This window comes from Hoplias malabaricus, chromosome 3 (assembly GCF_029633855.1).
Source record: "Hoplias malabaricus isolate fHopMal1 chromosome 3, fHopMal1.hap1, whole genome shotgun sequence".
NCBI classification, from domain to species: Eukaryota; Metazoa; Chordata; class Actinopteri; order Characiformes; family Erythrinidae; genus Hoplias; species Hoplias malabaricus.
Genome location: NC_089802.1, coordinates 72,028,171 through 72,046,646, shown reverse-complemented (window position 1 = coordinate 72,046,646; position 18,476 = coordinate 72,028,171). Strand labels below are relative to the sequence as shown.

General features: G+C 43.9%; 2 protein-coding genes across 3 annotated transcripts in view; one reads left to right on the top strand and one right to left on the bottom strand.

The window, feature by feature from the left end:
• Positions 1–5,525, top strand: part of col5a2b (collagen, type V, alpha 2b) — a 36,232-nt gene extending 30,707 nt beyond the window's left edge. Inside the window, exons 48-54 of the mRNA XM_066664065.1 lie at positions 10–117; positions 213–266; positions 575–682; positions 2,884–3,202; positions 3,418–3,605; positions 3,946–4,188; positions 4,442–5,525. Coding sequence (XP_066520162.1) covers positions 10–117; positions 213–266; positions 575–682; positions 2,884–3,202; positions 3,418–3,605; positions 3,946–4,188; positions 4,442–4,588 — 1,167 coding nt within the window. The 3' untranslated portion in view covers positions 4,589–5,525. The remainder of the gene's footprint in view (positions 1–9; positions 118–212; positions 267–574; positions 683–2,883; positions 3,203–3,417; positions 3,606–3,945; positions 4,189–4,441) is intronic.
• A 171-nt stretch (positions 5,526–5,696) lies between these two features.
• gulp1b (GULP PTB domain containing engulfment adaptor 1b) overlaps positions 5,697–18,476 on the bottom strand; it is a 48,078-nt gene continuing 35,298 nt past the window's right edge. The window contains exons 3-12 of one of the 2 annotated variants that reach the window (XM_066663166.1): positions 18,363–18,424; positions 17,440–17,511; positions 16,582–16,680; positions 15,925–16,062; positions 14,646–14,762; positions 12,806–12,892; positions 12,199–12,426; positions 11,618–11,753; positions 10,905–10,999; positions 5,697–6,223 (exon numbers count right to left, since the gene is read on the bottom strand). In XM_066663166.1, the coding sequence (XP_066519263.1) occupies positions 6,152–6,223; positions 10,905–10,999; positions 11,618–11,753; positions 12,199–12,426; positions 12,806–12,892; positions 14,646–14,762; positions 15,925–16,062; positions 16,582–16,680; positions 17,440–17,511; positions 18,363–18,424 (1,106 nt within the window). In that variant the 3' untranslated portion in view covers positions 5,697–6,151. The remainder of the gene's footprint in view (positions 6,224–10,904; positions 11,000–11,617; positions 11,754–12,198; positions 12,427–12,805; positions 12,893–14,645; positions 14,763–15,924; positions 16,063–16,581; positions 16,681–17,439; positions 17,512–18,362; positions 18,425–18,476) is intronic. The other variant, XM_066663167.1, reaches the window with a different exon arrangement.

The following is an 18,476-nucleotide window of genomic DNA, read 5'->3' as shown; positions in this document are numbered from 1 at the left end:
TGACCTTAGGGACCTCAAGGACCTTTGGGAGAAAAAGGCGACATAGGAGATTCTGGTGAAAGAGGTCAGAAAGGTCACCGTGGCTTTACTGGACTGCAAGGCCTTCCAGGAGCAGCTGTGAGTATGATAATGTTGTACAGTACATCATCTTTTATACTGTAATCTCACACATTAAATCTGATGCTTACTGATGATCTCAACCTTCTCCAAAGGGTGCTACTGGAGATGCAGGTGCAAGAGGAATCACTGGACCCAGTGGACAAAGAGTAAGAGCAAGATATAGATAAAAGACTTTACCAAATATGACAATATGGTAATGATAACAGCATTTGAATGGCTGCGTGCAGGCTTTAACCTCTCAACGTTGCCGTTCCTTTATGCTGAAGAAGAAACCAAGTTAATATGAAGCTATGTTAGCACTATATGGAATGTACTGTAATATAAATTATAAAGTGAACTCATTGCTGAGTTATTCGTTAAGTCTTCATTTAAACTCAGTTTTATCCTCAGTGTTTTAGATTGTATTCAGATGCTGTGAAAGGACTAATGAGTCTAACTCATACATTATCTTTAGGGACTTCCAGGGCCTGTTGGACCTCATGGTAAAGAAGGTAACATGGGTGTTCCTGGACCAATTGGACCCCCTGGATCTCGAGGCATTCCTGGAGACATCGGACCAGAGGTGATTACTGGGCTTGTTTTAATCACCAAAGTTGTTTAAAAAAAAAAAGCTTGGTTTGGTTAACAGGTATATCAGTGAGACACACTGGAAAAAGCAACTGGATCAGAGTGAACCTTAGATGTCTATGCATCTCTTTTATACATGAGATTTATCAGCTATTTATTCATTCATATATTCATTATTTGTAAGCGTGTATCCATTTCAGGGTCGCGGTGTGTCCAGAGCCTACATGGAATCATTGGGCGCAAGTCCTTCACAGGGCAACACAGACACACACACACACACACACATTCACTCACATACTCACACCTACGGACACTTTTAAGTCGCCAATCCACCTACCAACGTGTGTTTTTGGACTGTGGGAGGAAACCGGAGCACCCGGAGAAACCCACGCAGACACAGGGAGAACACACCACACTCCTCACAGACAGTGACCCAGAGGAAACCCACGCGGACACAGGGAGAACACACCACACTCCTCACAGACAGTGACCCAGAGGAAACCCATGCAGACACGGGGAGAACACACCACACTCCTCACAGACAGTGACCCAGAGGAAACCCATGCGGACACGGGGAGAACACACCACACTCCTCACAGACAGTGACCCAGAGGAAACCCACGCGGACACAGGGAGAACACACCACACTCCTCACAGACAGTGACCCAGAGGAAACCCATGCAGACACGGGGAGAACACACCACACTCCTCACAGACAGTGACCCAGAGGAAACCTACGCAGACACGGGGAGAACACACCACACTCCTCACAGACAGTGACCCGGAGGAAACACAGGGAGAACATACCACACTCCTTACAGACAGTGACCCAGAGGAAACCCACGCGGACACAGGGAGAACACACCACACTCCTCACAGACAGTGACCCAGAGGAAACCCATGCAGACATGGGGAGAACACACCACACTCCTCACAGACAGTGACCCAGAGGAAACCCACGCAGACACGGGGAGAACACACCACACTCCTCACAGACAGTGACCCGGAGGAAACACAGGGAGAACACACCACACTCCTTACAGACAGTCACCCGGAGGAAACCCACGCAGACACAGGGAGAACACACCACACTCCTCACAGACAGTGACCCGGAGGAAACCCACGCAGACACAGGGAGAACACACCACACTCCTCACAGACAGTGACCCGGAGGAAACCCACGCAGACACAGGGAGAACACACCACACTCCTCACAGACAGTCACCCGGAAGAAACCCACGCAGACACAGGGAGAACACACCACACTCCTCACAGACAGTCACCCGGAGGAAACCCACGCAGACACAGGGAGAACACACCACACTCCTCACAGACAGTGACCCGGAGGAAACCCACGCAGACACAGGGAGAACACACCACACTCCTCACAGACAGTGACCCAGAGGAAACCCATGCAGACACGGGGAGAACACACCACACTCCTCACAGACAGTGACCCAGAGGAAACCCACGCAGACACGGGGAGAACACACCACACTCCTCACAGACAGTGACCCGGAGGAAACCCACGCAGACACAGGGAGAACACACCACACTCCTTACAGACAGTCACCCGGAGGAAACCCACGCAGACACAGGGAGAACACACCACACTCCTCACAGACAGTGACCCGGAGGAAACCCACGCAGACACAGGGAGAACACACCACACTCCTCACAGACAGTGACCCGGAGGAAACCCACGCAGACACAGGGAGAACACACCACACTCCTCACAGACAGTCACCCGGAGGAAACCCACGCAGACACAGGGAGAACACACCACACTCCTCACAGACAGTCACCCGGAGGAAACCCACGCAGACACAGGGAGAACACACCACACTCCTCACAGACAGTCACCCGGAGGAAACCCACGCAGACACAGGGAGAACACACCACACTCCTCACAGACAGTGACCCGGAGGAAACCCACGCAGACACAGGAAGAACACACCACACTCCTCACAGACAGTCACCCGGAGCGGGAATTGAACTCACAACCTCCAGGCCCCTGGAGCTGTGTGTATGAGAGTGCTGGGTACCTCACAGTACATTAGTTGCATTAGCCTTGCCACTCCAGTGCAGTAATAAACATGCTCTTTCCACACCACACTTCACTTGGGTGATCGACCATATTTGGGTTAAAGGGAAAGGCTAAACTATTGCTTTAAGAATTATTTCTGTTCCATTTAGGGCCCTAAAGGAGAGCCTGGCCCTCCAGGTCCTCCTGGTTCCCCCGGCCCCCCCACAGCTGCTGTGGATGACCTTTTCGGCACCACGCTCGACTATGATGGGGATATTGAACCTGAAGCTCCACCCCCACCAGAGTTTAATGAGGATGAAGCAAGGCCCAATAACAGTTCAGCTTTGATTGAGATGGACAGTGGATTGCACGCCTCTTTGAAGTCTCTGGGCAGTCAGCTGGACAACATGCGCAGCCCTGATGGCAGCCGTCTGTACCCAGCACGCACTTGTCAGGACCTGAAACAGTGTTACCCTCTGAAGAAAAGCGGTGAGGAGCAGGACAAAGAAAGATATAAAGACGTGTTAATACCTTAAACCGCATGCGATTTATTCATTTTAAAACATATCCAGCAACTGCTATGAATTATTCAGTAACCACTGCAAATGTAATATGCATCTTAATATAAAGACATGCTTTAATGTAGTTCTGAATTTATAGCTGAAGCACATATGCCCCTCAGCCTTACTCTGAATGTGTCACAGGTGAGTACTGGGTGGACCCTAATGAGGGCAGTCCCAACGACGCCATCCAGGTGTACTGCAACATGGAGAGTGGTGAGACGTGTATCTCTGCCCACCCATCCAGCATCCCCCGCAAGAACTGGTGGACTTCACGCTCTTCCATGCCCAAACCTGTGTGGTACGGAACCACCATAAACCGAGGAGCGAGGGTCAGTGCATGTGAATTAAATAACTCTTACCGTACACTGACTGTGTTATCATAAAGTGATATTAAAATATGTGTATATACAAAACTTCCAAGGGACCGTTCCCTGGGGTAACTTTAAATTTAAAGCCTGTGATAATTTTGTCAAAATATCACATGGATCAAACAATACAGCACTTTACCCCGCTCCTTTTCAGCACCTGTTGAGAACAAGCCTTTTTTAATTTGTCTAAATTTCTCCACTGTTCTATTTTTGTTGTTTATTTGGCCATGTTGAATCAGTTCTTTTGTTTCTCTGCACTCGTTCCTGCTTCCAGCTGATTATTTCACATTGTCTTCTTCAGTTCACCTATGGCAGCAAAGAGGCTTTACCCAACACAGTGTCAGTCCAGCTGCGGTTCCTGCGCTTCCACTGTAAAGAAGCAGTTCAGACCCTCACTTACCACTGCAAGAACAGCGTGGCCTACAAGGACGAGGCGAACAGCAATCTGAAGAAGGCTGCTGTGTTATTGTCATCAGATGGTGCCGAAATTAAAGCACATGGCAGTGATGGCCTGAAGTACACCGTCAGTGAGGACAGCTGCTCGGTAAGAGGCCGTCTGAATTAAGCACCCTTAAAAAACCTAGTTCACCGCAGTAACACTGACTCGACTTCAGCTTCTCTCTGAACATAGTGTAAATAGCTTATTTAATTACTGTTTATTTATGGCATCCTTGAGTCACAAAGGCCCAGCCCATTTCTTTATTACCCTACCTCTATAAACGGTTCAAATGGATGACAGGTAGACGTCCTCCTCCGTACCTTGCTCTGAATGTGTTTTCTGTATTTGTGTCCCTCAGAAATCCAACGGTGAGTGGGGTAAGACAGTGTTTGAGTACCGCACACAGAAGCTGTCCAGACTACCCATAGTGGACATGGCCCCGGTGGACGTGGGCAAAGCTGATCAGGAGTTTGGCATCGACATAGGCCCTGTGTGTTTCTCATGAAGCTGCAAAGACGCTGCCTGAGCTTTCTGTAACGCAAAGGAAGAATGAAACACCAGCCGCAGACTTCAGTTCTGTAACACAGTATTTATTGTTCAAGTCCGTTCCCAAGTGCCTTGACCAGCATGATGAGCCACAGCAGTATTTCCCCCTCCTCCTCTTCTTCTTCTTCTTCTTTATTAAGGAATTCCACTAGCCTGGGGTCAAGGAATAAATGAGAGACTGTGTGGACTTTTTAATTTATGTCTTGTGTCTCATGATCCAGCTGCCCCTTGCACTGCTGTGCGATGATGTATCATTTTTTAAACTGAAAATGTACAGATGAGTGAAGTGTTTTCACGTCAGGGCTGTTGTTACCCTCTCTTTTGATGTGTTGGTTTTATCTTCACTGTCCAAAGAAAACTTGTATCACCTTATTTTCCACATCATTTCAATACATCAGCTGCTCTTTATATTGTGTGACTATAAGAAAAAAACAGCTTTATGAGCTTGTGTTAAAGATTTAAAGCACGTTTTTGCATTCTCCTGTGAAGTTACCATTCTGGAACTATTATTTGTTTTATATTCGTGCAGTGATCATATTTCAGTGTAAGCTGAGGTGCTTTATAAAGGTGCTACAGAGATTTACTTACGAATAAATGAGAGAATATGACATATTACCATTGCATTACTGTACAGACGTGACGTTTTAGAGCTGGAAAGGACCACCCCCCTCCCCGTGCTTTTTTTTTGTTGAATTGGAAAACTCTACGTGAAAATTCAGAGCACTGTGTACATTTAATGTGTGCTACCTCTGATGTCGATAAAGGACCATGCCCTAATTTATAGCTGAACATTAGTAGGATTTTTTACTTTCTGACCATTCGGCGTCTCATTAAAGACTTGATTGTATGAAATTGTGATGTAATGGTTTGTTTATATATGCATGCTTATTATTCTCTCCATGACTAAAGGTTTCAGAGTATTGCTTTCAAATATTAAAGAGAGCTTGAACACACGGCAGATCAAATACTAACAATTTATTTATTATTGAAGTTGTTGAATGATCTCAGGGAAAAATGTCTGAAACAGAACCAAGTTCAGTGATTTTCCTTTATTTACCAAACGTAATACTGAGCACATCGTAACGTAAATAAAGGCTATGTGGCATAAATACATTATTCACAGAAATGTAAGTGGTGATAATGGAGATGTAGTTTGTGTGTCTACGAGCCACTGTAGAAAATACAAACATTTCTTAAGAAAGAAAAAGAGAAATCCATCTGAAAAATGACATGCTCAACTTAGCAATTACATCAACTGCAGCCCTTCTCTTGTCCTTAGTGTCTCAGTGTCCACGGCCCTCTAACCTCTAACGCTGGAGGTGTGTGTACACGGTGGATGTATGCTAGCAGTGTTTTCAGGAGGATTCTAAAGAATTTCCAATCAAAGTAATCTTCAGTAAAACTTCTCTGTAAAATTTCTCTGTACTGATTGTGTACCATATAAAAATAGAAACATCCTGCACCACCTCCATGGCTTTGTTCACTTTCACACTTTGTACATCCACAGATAAGGTCTTTGACATCAGCATCGACTGTCCACTTGCTCCAGGGAGAAAACTGTGCCCTCCAGAGTCAGACCCATTTTGAACCCCTCCTAATAGGAAACAGACAATTAGAGAAGTGAACCAGATTCATTAAGAACACGATGTGGAATCACAAATGAATAAAAATATTCATGAACAATTTATCTCAAATATTAATATGAATTATTCAGTAAGTGCTATGAAGTTGGAAATTCACTGTTATTAACTTTTGCCCACCACTGACCCCTACCGCCGCATATTCCCAACTCTTTTCCCAGATTCAAATGCAAATTTGAGAATGCTAATTAAGTGGGGTATTTACAATTGCATTTCCCATGTGAGTGCACATTATTAAAGATGTAATTCAAATGCAAAACATGCATTTGCAATTTGCATTTTTGTACACAATGGCTGCCAAAAACCCAATAACAGAGTGTTCCCAAGTGATGCTGTGCTCTTAGCAGAGGTTCTATCATCTGGAGATCTCTGTTTCGAACCCTGATGATCCTTGAGACCCCAGTCCAAAAGAGGACAATTGGCCTCGCTCTTTCTGTGTGGGTAGGATAGTCCCCTCCCACATCATACAAGTGCAGTGCTAGTGCCAGGGCGAGTGTCTTCTGGCTGACGTGGCAGATCTGGGCAGCTGGAGCTGTCCAGTGGTGCTGTGTTAGTGGAAGTCTCAGAAGAAGCATGTGTTTGCCTTCACCTCCACAGGTTGGTGGCACTGTGTGCGATTCGTGGAGTCCTAGCTATCAGGGTTGAATTGGTGAAGACTAATATTTGGGGACAAAATAGTAATTTGAGAAAAAATTGGAATGTAATAAAAAAGCAGTAACCGTCTCCCACACTTTTAATTTATTTATTTATTTTACATCAAAGGTTTGAAAGTAAAGCATCTATATCCAGAGATATTTTGAGTAACAGTAATTTTCAACTTATACATCTGGACATAGATGGTTTAATTTCATGCTACACTTTGACATAAAAATATGAGTAAATTCAAAATCATTTTTTGATTGTAATTGCATTTGTGCAGCAGGTAGTGTTGTAGTCCAACAGCTCCAGGGACCTGGAGATTGTGGGTTCGATTCCCGCTCCGGGTGACTGTCTGTGAGGAGTGTGGTGCGTTCTCCCTGTGTCTGCGTGGGTTTCCTCCGGGTGACTGTCTGTGAGGAGTGTGGTGCGTTCTCCCTGTGTCTGCGTGGGTTTCCTCCGGGTGACTGTCTGTGAGGAGTGTGGTGCGTTCTCCCTGTGTCTGCGTGGGTTTCCTCCGGGTGACTGTCTGTGAGGAGTGTGGTGCGTTCTCCCTGTGTCTGCGTGGGTTTCCTCCGGGTGACTGTCTGTGAGGAGTGTGGTGCGTTCTCCCTGTGTCTGCGTGGGTTTCCTCCGGGTGACTGTCTGTGAGGAGTGTGGTGCGTTCTCCCTGTGTCTGCGTGGGTTTCCTCCGGGTGACTGTCTGTGAGGAGTGTGGTGCGTTCTCCCTGTGTCTGCGTGGGTTTCCTCCGGGTGACTGTCTGTGAGGAGTGTGGTGCGTTCTCCCTGTGTCTGCGTGGGTTTCCTCCGGGTGACTGTCTGTGAGGAGTGTGGTGTGTTCTCCCCGTGTCTGCGTGGGTTTCCTCCCACAGTCCAAAAACACACGTTGGTAGGTGGCTTGGCGACTCAAAAGTGTCCGTAGGTGTGAGTGTGTGAGTGAATGTGTGTGTTGCCCTGTGAGGGGCTGGCGCCCCTTCCGGGGTGTGTTCCCGCCTTGCGCCCAATGATTCTGGGTAGACTCTGGACCCACCGCGACGCTGAACGGGATGGGCGGTAATAGATAATGAATGAATGAATGAATTGCATTTGTGAGAGTCCGGTCAATGCAGCCAGTCACCAGCAGGGGACCTGGCTGGTGCAGGGGAAGAGCTGGAGGATCTGGGTCTCAGGACTCAAATTCCCAGAATCCTCAGCAACAATCAGCACCAACCAGCTTCAGCTGTGCAATGCTGCATATAAAGACTGGCTCAAACACATGTCAATGTCGCACAGTTTTGAAGGAGCGAAAGGTAATGGTTGGAATAGCATAAGAGAAAACAAGCATACACACAAAAAAAAAATATATATATATATATAAAGCGAAGATAATACAGAAAAGAGAAAGCTAAAAGAGAAAAGGCTGAAAAGAGAATATAAAGGTGTTGACAAGGGAATTGATTTAAAGGCAATTAAAAGATACAAGCTCTGTTCATAGCTATTTCAGTTAAATTAGAGGTTATTTGTTTCAGAGCACGGCAACTTGGCGTCTCCTTTGTTTGCCGTTCGCGGGCTTGTTAAACCAATTTAAGGCACAAAAAAAAAAAAAAAAAATTTAATATATATATATTTTTTAGTTTAATAAATAAAGTAGATACAAGCTCTCTCTTTTCTCCCCTGCCCTAACCACCTATAAGATTCACACACAAGGCAATACATATATAACATATGCACTTGGGTCCATCACACACCCACCATAACAGCACTGACATTTCCACTGTCAAAGAGACATCACTGTCATTGAAACACTGTGTAGGGCACCGGAATAGAATTTTGGATTTTGCCATGCTTTTCCGGCAGAGCTGGGGCGCAACAGTGAGGGAAAACAATCACAAATTGTACAGTTACTAAATGTGTCTGAATCAAACAAAGACAATGATAAAAAGTATTGTTTGTATATAACTTTGGCAGCCATTGTACACAGAAATCATTCATTCATTCATTATCTGTAACGCTTATCCAGTTCAGGGTCGCGGTGGGTCCAGAGCCTACCTGGAATCATTGGGCGCAAGGCGGGAATACACCCTGGAGGGGGCGCCAGTCCTTCACAGGGCAACACACACACTCACACACTCACACCTACGGACACTTTTGAGTCACCAGTCCACCTACCAACATGTGTTTTTGGACTGTGGGAGGAAACCTGAGCACCCGGAGGAAACACACGTAGACACAGGGAGAACACACCACACTCCTCACAGACAGTCACCCGGAGCGGGACTTGAGCCCACAACCTCCAGGTCCCTGGAGCTGTGACTGAGACACTACCTGCTGCACCACCGTGCCGCCCACACAGAAATCAAACAAAACAAAAAACACATTTTTATATTGGAATTATGCCTTATATAATGCAATTGTAAATTAACCATATAATTAGCACGGTCAAATTTGAGAAAATCCAGGACATTTCTGCTATACTTTACTGTCCTAATAAAGCATGTCTGAATGTCCTACATGCTCTGGACACTCAGATGAATCATAATGCGTTAAAGTCTGTGAAAAAATGGTTCCTCATGAAAAAGTATCCATGCCAAAATAAATAAACAAAAACAGAAAAAAGATCCAATGGATTAAAGACACATCCAGTCATTTTCTCATGCGATGGCTGTTTGTGAGATGGCCGCCCTGTATTAGGGACCCAGCCTGTGGAGCATAAACTTGTTCATTCAGGAACGGAAAACGCAATTTCACTTTTCATGTAATGTGACTTGCACTTTACAGGAAAATGGTAAAACAATCAAATATATTTTTCATTAAAATTTGCTAATATTTGAGAGTAAAATGACAAACTGCTCTGTAAAATATATTCCAAATACCAAACATCCATCACATTAAAACTAGGAAAACATGGCAAACGGGAACGGAAACAAACGCATAAGGCGTGAGATGAGGGAAAAACAAATGTACAAACAGTTTACCGACCACCTCTGCCGCTGTGAGGAAACAAGGAGAGAGAGAGAGAGAGTGAGGGAGAGAGAGCAAAGTAATGTAATGATTTATCTGTTCGCTTCCTAATGCTGCCTATAAATGCCACCTTCTAGAAGCTAACAGGTTTAAGTCTGGTTTTAGCACGGTTTAGTGACCTCTGAAGCAGAACTTCACTGAGTCCATTAATAATTCTTTATTAGGAGGAGATTAAGAAAGCAAGTGGGAAACATCAGGGCGGATCCAGCGAAGCCACCGCCGTCTGTGAGGTCTCTTTGATCTATTAATACCAGCTGTCAATCTGCTGCTGTTGACAAAATATTTGAAGGCTGTTCGTGATTAACGCAACTGGCATTAATTCTCGCTCACGTCTAAATTTGGAATTCTGTCATAATCTCACTTCAAAGTGCCAGGGCTGCATACGTTAAAACTCATCTACAAAACACACACTTTGCTGCAGAGATTTGATGAAAAGAGTTGAATGAGGAAGTGGAGAGTGAGAATGAGACACTGGTGGAAATGACTGGCTTGTAGTAATGGGAATTTCTGCTCACTATTATCATTAATGATGGTTGCTCTAGTGTGTTTTGTCTTTTAATACACGGCTTTTCTGGACAGGCTTTACACCAGATGGTGCAACATTTCTATGAGAATTTAGAGCATATAGCCATGAGAGAGTTAGTGAGGTCAGTTGCTGGTGTTGGATTATTAGCTCTGCATAAATAAACATCACTCTGACCCATTCTTCAGTGCAGAGAGCTCCACTGATCCACAGCCCAATGCTGGAAGGCTTTATACCTTCCAAGCACGGTGACCTTTGACCTTTGGCCTAATGTGCAGCTGCTCCAGACTGTCCAATCCAATTTCATTTCATGTTTTTCTGTGGAGTTTGTGTCCACAAGGTGCACCTGGAAGTAGCTGAACTGACTCATTTTAATGGATGCCCACAATTTTTGGGCATAAATTAAAGCTAATAATCATGATTGAGTAATTCGGTTTGTGCATGAATGGCAAAATGAGCAGAATGTGAAGAGGCACCTGCATCTCATCCAGTTTGGACTGGATATCTGGAGTGTAGTCAGCAAGGCCACAGATGAATGGGTCAAAGGGCACAGCTCCAAACAGATCTATACCTGTAAAGAGGACAAGACCAAGACGACATTATTATTATGGTCATTTAAAGAGTCTAAGATGCAAATTAAGCTTAAACTAACCAACTGAAGTCGTTTATTACTTAAAAGAAGACCCACCCTGAATGGGATCATGTAGAAACTCTACAGAGAATCACCATTGAAAAGATGCCTGAGGCTTTCTTAATTGTTGGCTGCATCTTTAATGCTCCTTTATAACAGTGTGAGCTCATTCCTTTCACATGAGTTTATCATCGTTTTTTGAGCTGGTTAAATGACCAGAATGATCCGTTTTTTGTTGTTCCTCCTCAAGTTTCTGCTCAATGTTCTCCCAATAAGTCATCTCCAGTTCCACCCACCAGTGAGCGTCCCCCTGATTGCTAACATGCCCAACATCCTCAGGAGGTTGAGTGTCAGCGTGCTTCCCCATGACAAGCGAGGCCAAACCACCGCTTTTTCCAGAACTGCACCCATTAGGAGCTTCGCAGGAGCAGATGTTTTAGAGGCAATGTGAAAGTCATTATGCTTTGGTGGAAAATTATGGCAAAACAAGACTTCTGAGTTTCAACTGGTGCAATGTGACGATTGTATTTAATAAGATCAGGAACATTAAGTCCTTACCTCTGTCTTTAGGAGACAGTGAGGGGTGGGTTAGGGTCCCGTTACCGTTGAGTATTCTCGACAGTGAAGATGCAGGTGTAAATGGGACCATGTCAAATACGTCGGTAGAGGATGATCTTGCTGGGATGCTACCAGCCTAACAACACACCAATAACATCAGAAGTTAGTGAAATCTAACTTTTTTTCACATATTTTCACAAATATAGAAAGCTAATCTCACCTGGGAATAAATCATTATATTCATTTAAAGCTAGATAAACCTTTTTTTTTTTAATTAATTGTTACATATTTCTCTTGTTAGCCAACTTTCTTCCAATCGCACTATGAGGCCAAGCTGGGAATGTGAAGGCTTCCTTCCCTTGAGGTATGTGAAGTACCACTGCAACTTTTTAAACTGACGCTGCAATCTTTTCAAGCCGGCCACAAAGACAACATCATTTCACAGCTCAGCACGCTTGGAGGAGTAGACTAACTGCCCAGCTCTGTTCAGCTAGCTAACAGATGTCAGTGCAGGCTTCTTCATTACCATGTTTGATTAATCATACGTTTAAAGTAAAAGACAGAGCTGAAAAACTCTTTACGCGAGGTCGAGGAACGCTGGAGTCGCTGGCTGGCTGAAAGTGGGCGGGTTTAGTAGGAGGTGGGGTGAGCAGGCCTTCTGATTGGTTGGATTCAGGTGAACTGGCAGGTGTTAGTGAGACAGAGGAAATGTCTAGAGAGCAAAGTGAGGTGATGTCATCAGCAGAGCAGAAGAGTGCAGAGGGTCTTTGCAGCAAGTGCCCTTCACTGGAGGAGTTTACATACAACAGCTGAGAAACGGAGAGGAGAGGGGGCGGAGAGAAAAGAGAAACAAAGACAGACCGAGTAAGAGAAAGGCAGAGAGATAAGTGAGTGGAGAAGGGAGAGAGAAAGGGCGGAGAGAAAGAGAAGGGTGGGGAAAAAAGGAGCAGAGAGGGGTGGGGAAAAAAGGAGCAGAGTGAAAGAGGGGGAAAAAGAAAAAAGAAAAAGACAAACAAAAAGGGGGCAGAGAAAAAGGAGAGACAGCAAAAGAATAAAAAGGATTAAGATATTATAAAAATCATTTTAGAAGGCAGAAAGACTTAAATTAAACATATATAACTATTTTTTATTTATAACGTCTGCTTCATTCCGTCAATGAGAATGAGCTGAATGATGTCAGTCACGTACTGGGGACCCCTGGGCGCTGATCAGCTGATCCTCCAGGTCCTGAAGCTGTTTCTTAAGTTTCGAATTCTCCATTTCCAAGTCTTGTATCTGAAATAATAACAAATTCGTAAAGGAAACTCTTCATTTAATCATCAACATCTCAACTGTAACTCATACCATAACTGTGAAGACAGAAGACGAATTCAAGTGCACACAAACGTACTGTCTGTGTATCATCAATGACATGCTTTCTGCTTCTGTCCAGTGAGATTCTGATATTCTGTCATCTACCACAATGCTGCCTTTATATTGGACTGAGACTTCTATCAGATTGCGTGTATGTGAACTCTTTCTGAGTGCAGTGTCAATATGTTTGAGTCTATTTCTTACATCATTCTTTCATTCATTATCTGTAAGCGCTTATCCAGTTCAGGGTCGCGGTGGGTCCAGAGCCTACCTGGAATCACTGGGCGCAAGGCGGGAATACACCCTGGAGGGGGCACCAGTCCTTCACAGGGCAACACAGACACATTTACTCACACACTCACACCTACGGACACTTTTGAGTCACCAATCCACCTACCAACGTGTGTTTTTGGACTGTGGGAGGAAACTCACGCGGACACGGGGAGAACACACCACACTCCTCCCAGGCAGTCACCCGGAGGAAACCCACGCGGACACGGGCTGAACACACCACACTCCTCACAGACAGTCACCCGGAGGAAACCCACGCAGACACAGGGAGAACACACCACACTCCTCACAGACAGTCACCCAGAGGAAACCCACGCAGACACAGGGAGAACACACCACATTCCTCACAGACAGTCACCCGGAGGAAACCCACACAGGGAGAACACACCACACTCCTCACAGACAGTCACCCGGAGCGGGCCTCGAACCCACAACCTCTAGGTCCCTGGAGCTGTGTGACTGCGACACTACCTGCTGCGCCACCGTGCCGCCCTATTTCTTACATCAGAGTATCAATAAATTGTGACAAAAGTGTGGTTTAAAGTCAAGTTGAAACCTAACTACACTTGACTAATCATCAGTCTTAAAGTGTTAAAACTGTCTTGTGGTTCTCCTACTACTCCACGAAACACTGCACAACATGTAACCGCAACGTCATCTTTAAACCTGGAGTCCCACACAAAATAAGTACAGATTTCAGAAGTGTAAATAGCTTTTGATTGCGCTGGCTGGACAAGAATGTTTCTACCTTCACAGCAAGCTTCCGATTGATCACCCAATTTGAAAATCCAAAATTGTTTTTCCTCTCTTCCTTCAGTAGACTAGGGACAGTGTGCACCAGACCACGTGGTAGTGAGTATGCGGAGAGTGTTCACAGAGAATGGAGCTTTAAAATCTGTGCAGTCCTTCATTTAAGATCATTTACATTTTTAATACTACTAATAGTGGAGCACTTCTTTGACGAGGACAGTGAGAAACAACAAATAACACGTCTAGACTCATCTCAAGACTTTGATGGCTCTCTTGTGTATGAGCTAATAAGGCCGGCAGACATAAAAGAAATGAGCAGCCAACTGTGCAACTAGCTGCTCTGTACTTTCTCCAGTTTTATACAAAGCCCTTTGTAAACCTTTATATTCATTGTTTCGGTTCCAATATATTCTAGTTTGTAACACACAGCCAAAACAACTGAAAATGTTGCTGTCCAACTACTTCTGAACTGCATTGTAGACTCACATGCACAAATTTTGCTATTTTTTGTACTGTGTAATACAAATAGCACAGAAAAGCTGTTTTTCCTTCAAAAATCAACAGAACATGTCATTTGACAAGTGTGTCCAAAACTTTATATACACCTGCTTGTGACAAAGAGAAGCTATCTTACCCGTTTCTGTAAGTTGCCGATCTGTTTTCTCGTCTCCACGTCTTTTCCTCCAGACTCCAGGAACTTTTTGTAGGCAAGGTCAAATGCCTGACCAATGGCCACAGTAATCTCTTCTGCCTGGACACAGCCATTCACCCAGCAGTCAGAAATCAATGGACTTTATAAGATACAAGAGTCATAATACACTGCTCAGATGCTTGTTACCAGTTTTTACCTGTAGAAATAAGCATGACTAATTGTCTGTAAACTGTTTAAATAAACACCCATACATTTCCCTTGTTTTCAAAGATGTATGGGATCTAATAAGAATAAATGTTTCTGTTTTTATTTCTGTTTTTGCTTTGTTCTGTTTCTGTTTTTATTCATTTTCTGCATGTGAATAATATACATTTCATTTGTTTTGAATGGAAAAAAGGAGGCCCATCCAAGTTCTTTTGGATTCACTGGAGATCACACCAGCAATCTCCTGATGATATGGCCAATGCTTAGAATCCCTTCACTTGTATATTACAGCACTGTTTTTTTTTATCTTGCTCATGGCAACTGAGAGCACTGCATAGTTACAGGTACCCAGGTAGACGATGAGTACTATGATCTAAAAAATAAAGAGGTCTACCACTAATTGATTCAAAATCACTACATCAGCTCAGACTTTAACACTTTCATTCATTCATTCATTCATTCATTATCTGTACCCGCTTAGCTAGTTCAGGGTCACTCCTCACAGACAGTCACCCGGAGGAAACCCACGCAGACACAGGGAGAACACACCACACACCTCACAGACAGTCACCCGGAGGAAACCCACACAGACACAGGGAGAACACACCACACACCTCACAGACAGTCACCCGGAGGAAACCCACGCAGACACAGGGAGAACACACCACACACCTCACAGACAGTCACCCGGAGGAAACCCACACAGACACAGGGAGAACACACCACACTCCTCACAGACAGTCACCCGGAGGAAACCCACGCAGACACAGGGAGAACACACCACACTCCTCACAGACAGTCACCTGGAGGAAACCCACACAGACACAGGGAGAACACACCACACTCCTCACAGACAGTCACCTGGAGGAAACCCACACAGACACAGGGAGAACACACCACACTCCTCAAAGACAGTCACCCGGAGGAAACCCACGCAGACACAGGGAGAACACACCACACTCCTCACAGACAGTCACCCGGAGCGGGACTCGAACCCACAACCTCCAGGTCCCTGGAGCTGTGTGAGTGCGACACTACCTGCTGCCGCTGGACTTACACACTTCTCGCTGTCAAACACATAGCACAGGTGCCTCTTGGTCTCAGGCTCAGTGCAGATGTAGGTGAAGATTCTTTTGTCTGTTTTATCATCAGCGCAGAAGGACATCCGGTGCAGCTGGCAGTTGTGCTGTATGTCCTACAGTGACAGAAAACAAAACTTCAACACTATTGCTTATACTGGTGTTATAACAGCAGAATTTTAACTTTGATATTCATACCAAGCATAGCATCAGAATGCTCAGTGAAATACAAAACTATGACAAAATATATATATAAACATTATTTTCATTAGTTAAACATTTATTTGCTACCCAATTCTTAGTCATCATTTATTATATCTACTACTCAGGTCTATCCTAATCACATAGTGTTACTAATGTGGGAGGGCAAAGGCTAGAACAGGCTTTCTCAGAGTCATCACGTGACACCCACCAAAGCTACTTTTCTTACTAATAATAGAACATCATCAGCGAGCTGAACATGTTTGTAGGAGAGCACTAACTGCCCCATTGTTAAACATCATGTTGAAGAATAAAGGGAAAAACCAGAAAATTTTGCCTTTTTTTAATATTTACAGCACACTGCAGAAGAGCTGCACTAGTGTTTGTCATTATTAATATGAGGATAATAAAGTATATTGTCATTTAAATATTACCTTTGTTTTGGGATCCAATACTTTAACCCCATATATGGATATCTGAAGTTCAACTTTGGGGATTTTCTGGCCTTCCGATTTTTTGATATGCCTTTGAAACTGGGGAAAGAAGAAATTATATTATGTGTGTTTTGTCAAACAAGAAGTCAATAACACCCCACAATGTCAGAATCCACGGCCAGAGGAGAGATGGGTTCTATACTGACAGCCACTAGAGGGCAATGGAAGGTCAAATGGCCGCAGCAAAAGTTTTTACTGTCAATATCCACCAAGCTCCTTCTGTGTTTTTTTTTTTTTTTATTCTAAAACTGCACTGTTGAAGTTTTTCTATATTTCTGTGTGAATGGAGAACCTTTTTTTTGTTTGTTTACAAAAATATCCAGCTACGTGTGGAAAATGTTTAATGTTTTCTGAACCGTGAAACCCTGAGTCTGTGACACAAGGTCCATTATAATGTAATCTCAGATCTATAGAACTACTTTCTGCTTCTAATGGATCATGACATTTAGGACCCCCCCCCCCCCCCATTTTAACTGTGAACAATGTGAGCGAATAAAGCCTTTAAATCAAGAATAGAGTACCACAACTTTTCCCTCGTTTCTAAATTCACACTTCTAGTTTTATGTATTGGCAGCAGCACAAACGGGGACAGAACTTCAGGAAAGTAAAGTTGTCTTTTAAAATATCAATATGCAGATTGACATTTAATTAGCATGGAAGCTATGGCTTCCGTCCCATAAACACGCATGAGTAAATGAGGAATGCGTAAGCACATTTTTACAGTCCATAATTTTAGTAAATAATGTGCGTGTGCATGTTCATAATCTCTCTCTCTCTCACACACACATACACACAAACCTTCAACTTCCTTACGGCAACACGAACAACATCTGTTCCTTTCGGTTGGTCAACTTCTGTGATTCCTAAAAACTGCAAAATAACACACAAAAAAAGTGACTACACTAGCAAACCAATGAGAATTAAAAATGGGGTTAAATTAGGACGGTGAGTATGTGTGTGTGGGTGTGTGTGTGTGTGTTTGTTGACAGGAGTGAAGTACAAATGAAATATGGTTGCTCTGGTCTTTAAAACTCCCTGAAACTTTACAGCTGTTCTCTGGCTCATTACATCCATCTTCGCAGCAAACACACAACAAACACAAATCTATACACTTCAAACACTCTGACCTGTTTGATCTGATTACAAAAGAAATTAATCTATAAATGCTCATTCCAACAAGCACTAGTTTTATAGAATCTGATTTTATCCGTTTCTTTATATAAAGTGTCGAACCACTTGATGGAATAAGCCTTTATAGATGTAACACAGGCTTACAGCCATTTTCATGAAAGGCTTATATAGGGCTCATGTAGCTTCAGGAATGAAGAGCTTTATTATGGTTGATTCTAATGATTCAGAATCAATGTAGTTGCATAGCAAAATTCAGAGCAACCCTTCCCTACGCATTTTTACACCCTAAAGTACTGAAGAGTATTATTAATACAGCACTGCCTTCACAGACAGTATACTGTACAGTGTGTTCACACAGCAGTACAGTAGGGTGATGGACTGCTTTAATGTGTATGTCTGTATTTTCTGCTGTACAGTACAATTACCCCAGGCTCGCACCACTGACTCTAGACTCTAGATTGAATCTCTAAGGTTGGTGTATTACAGTGTGATGTGTATTAAAGTTTCATCAGTCTGAAAGTGATGTTGAGCAGAGAATGAGCTGCACAGTCTCCGTAGAAAACCCATAGCATAGAGAATGAGTACTGTACCTTAGCACTGTACGCGACATGATGTTTCACCAAGGCCTCAGGGTTGTGCATGCTCGGTTTATCTGTAAAATGAATGAATATCTTTAGACTCGCTGGTCGTTTTACAAAGAAATC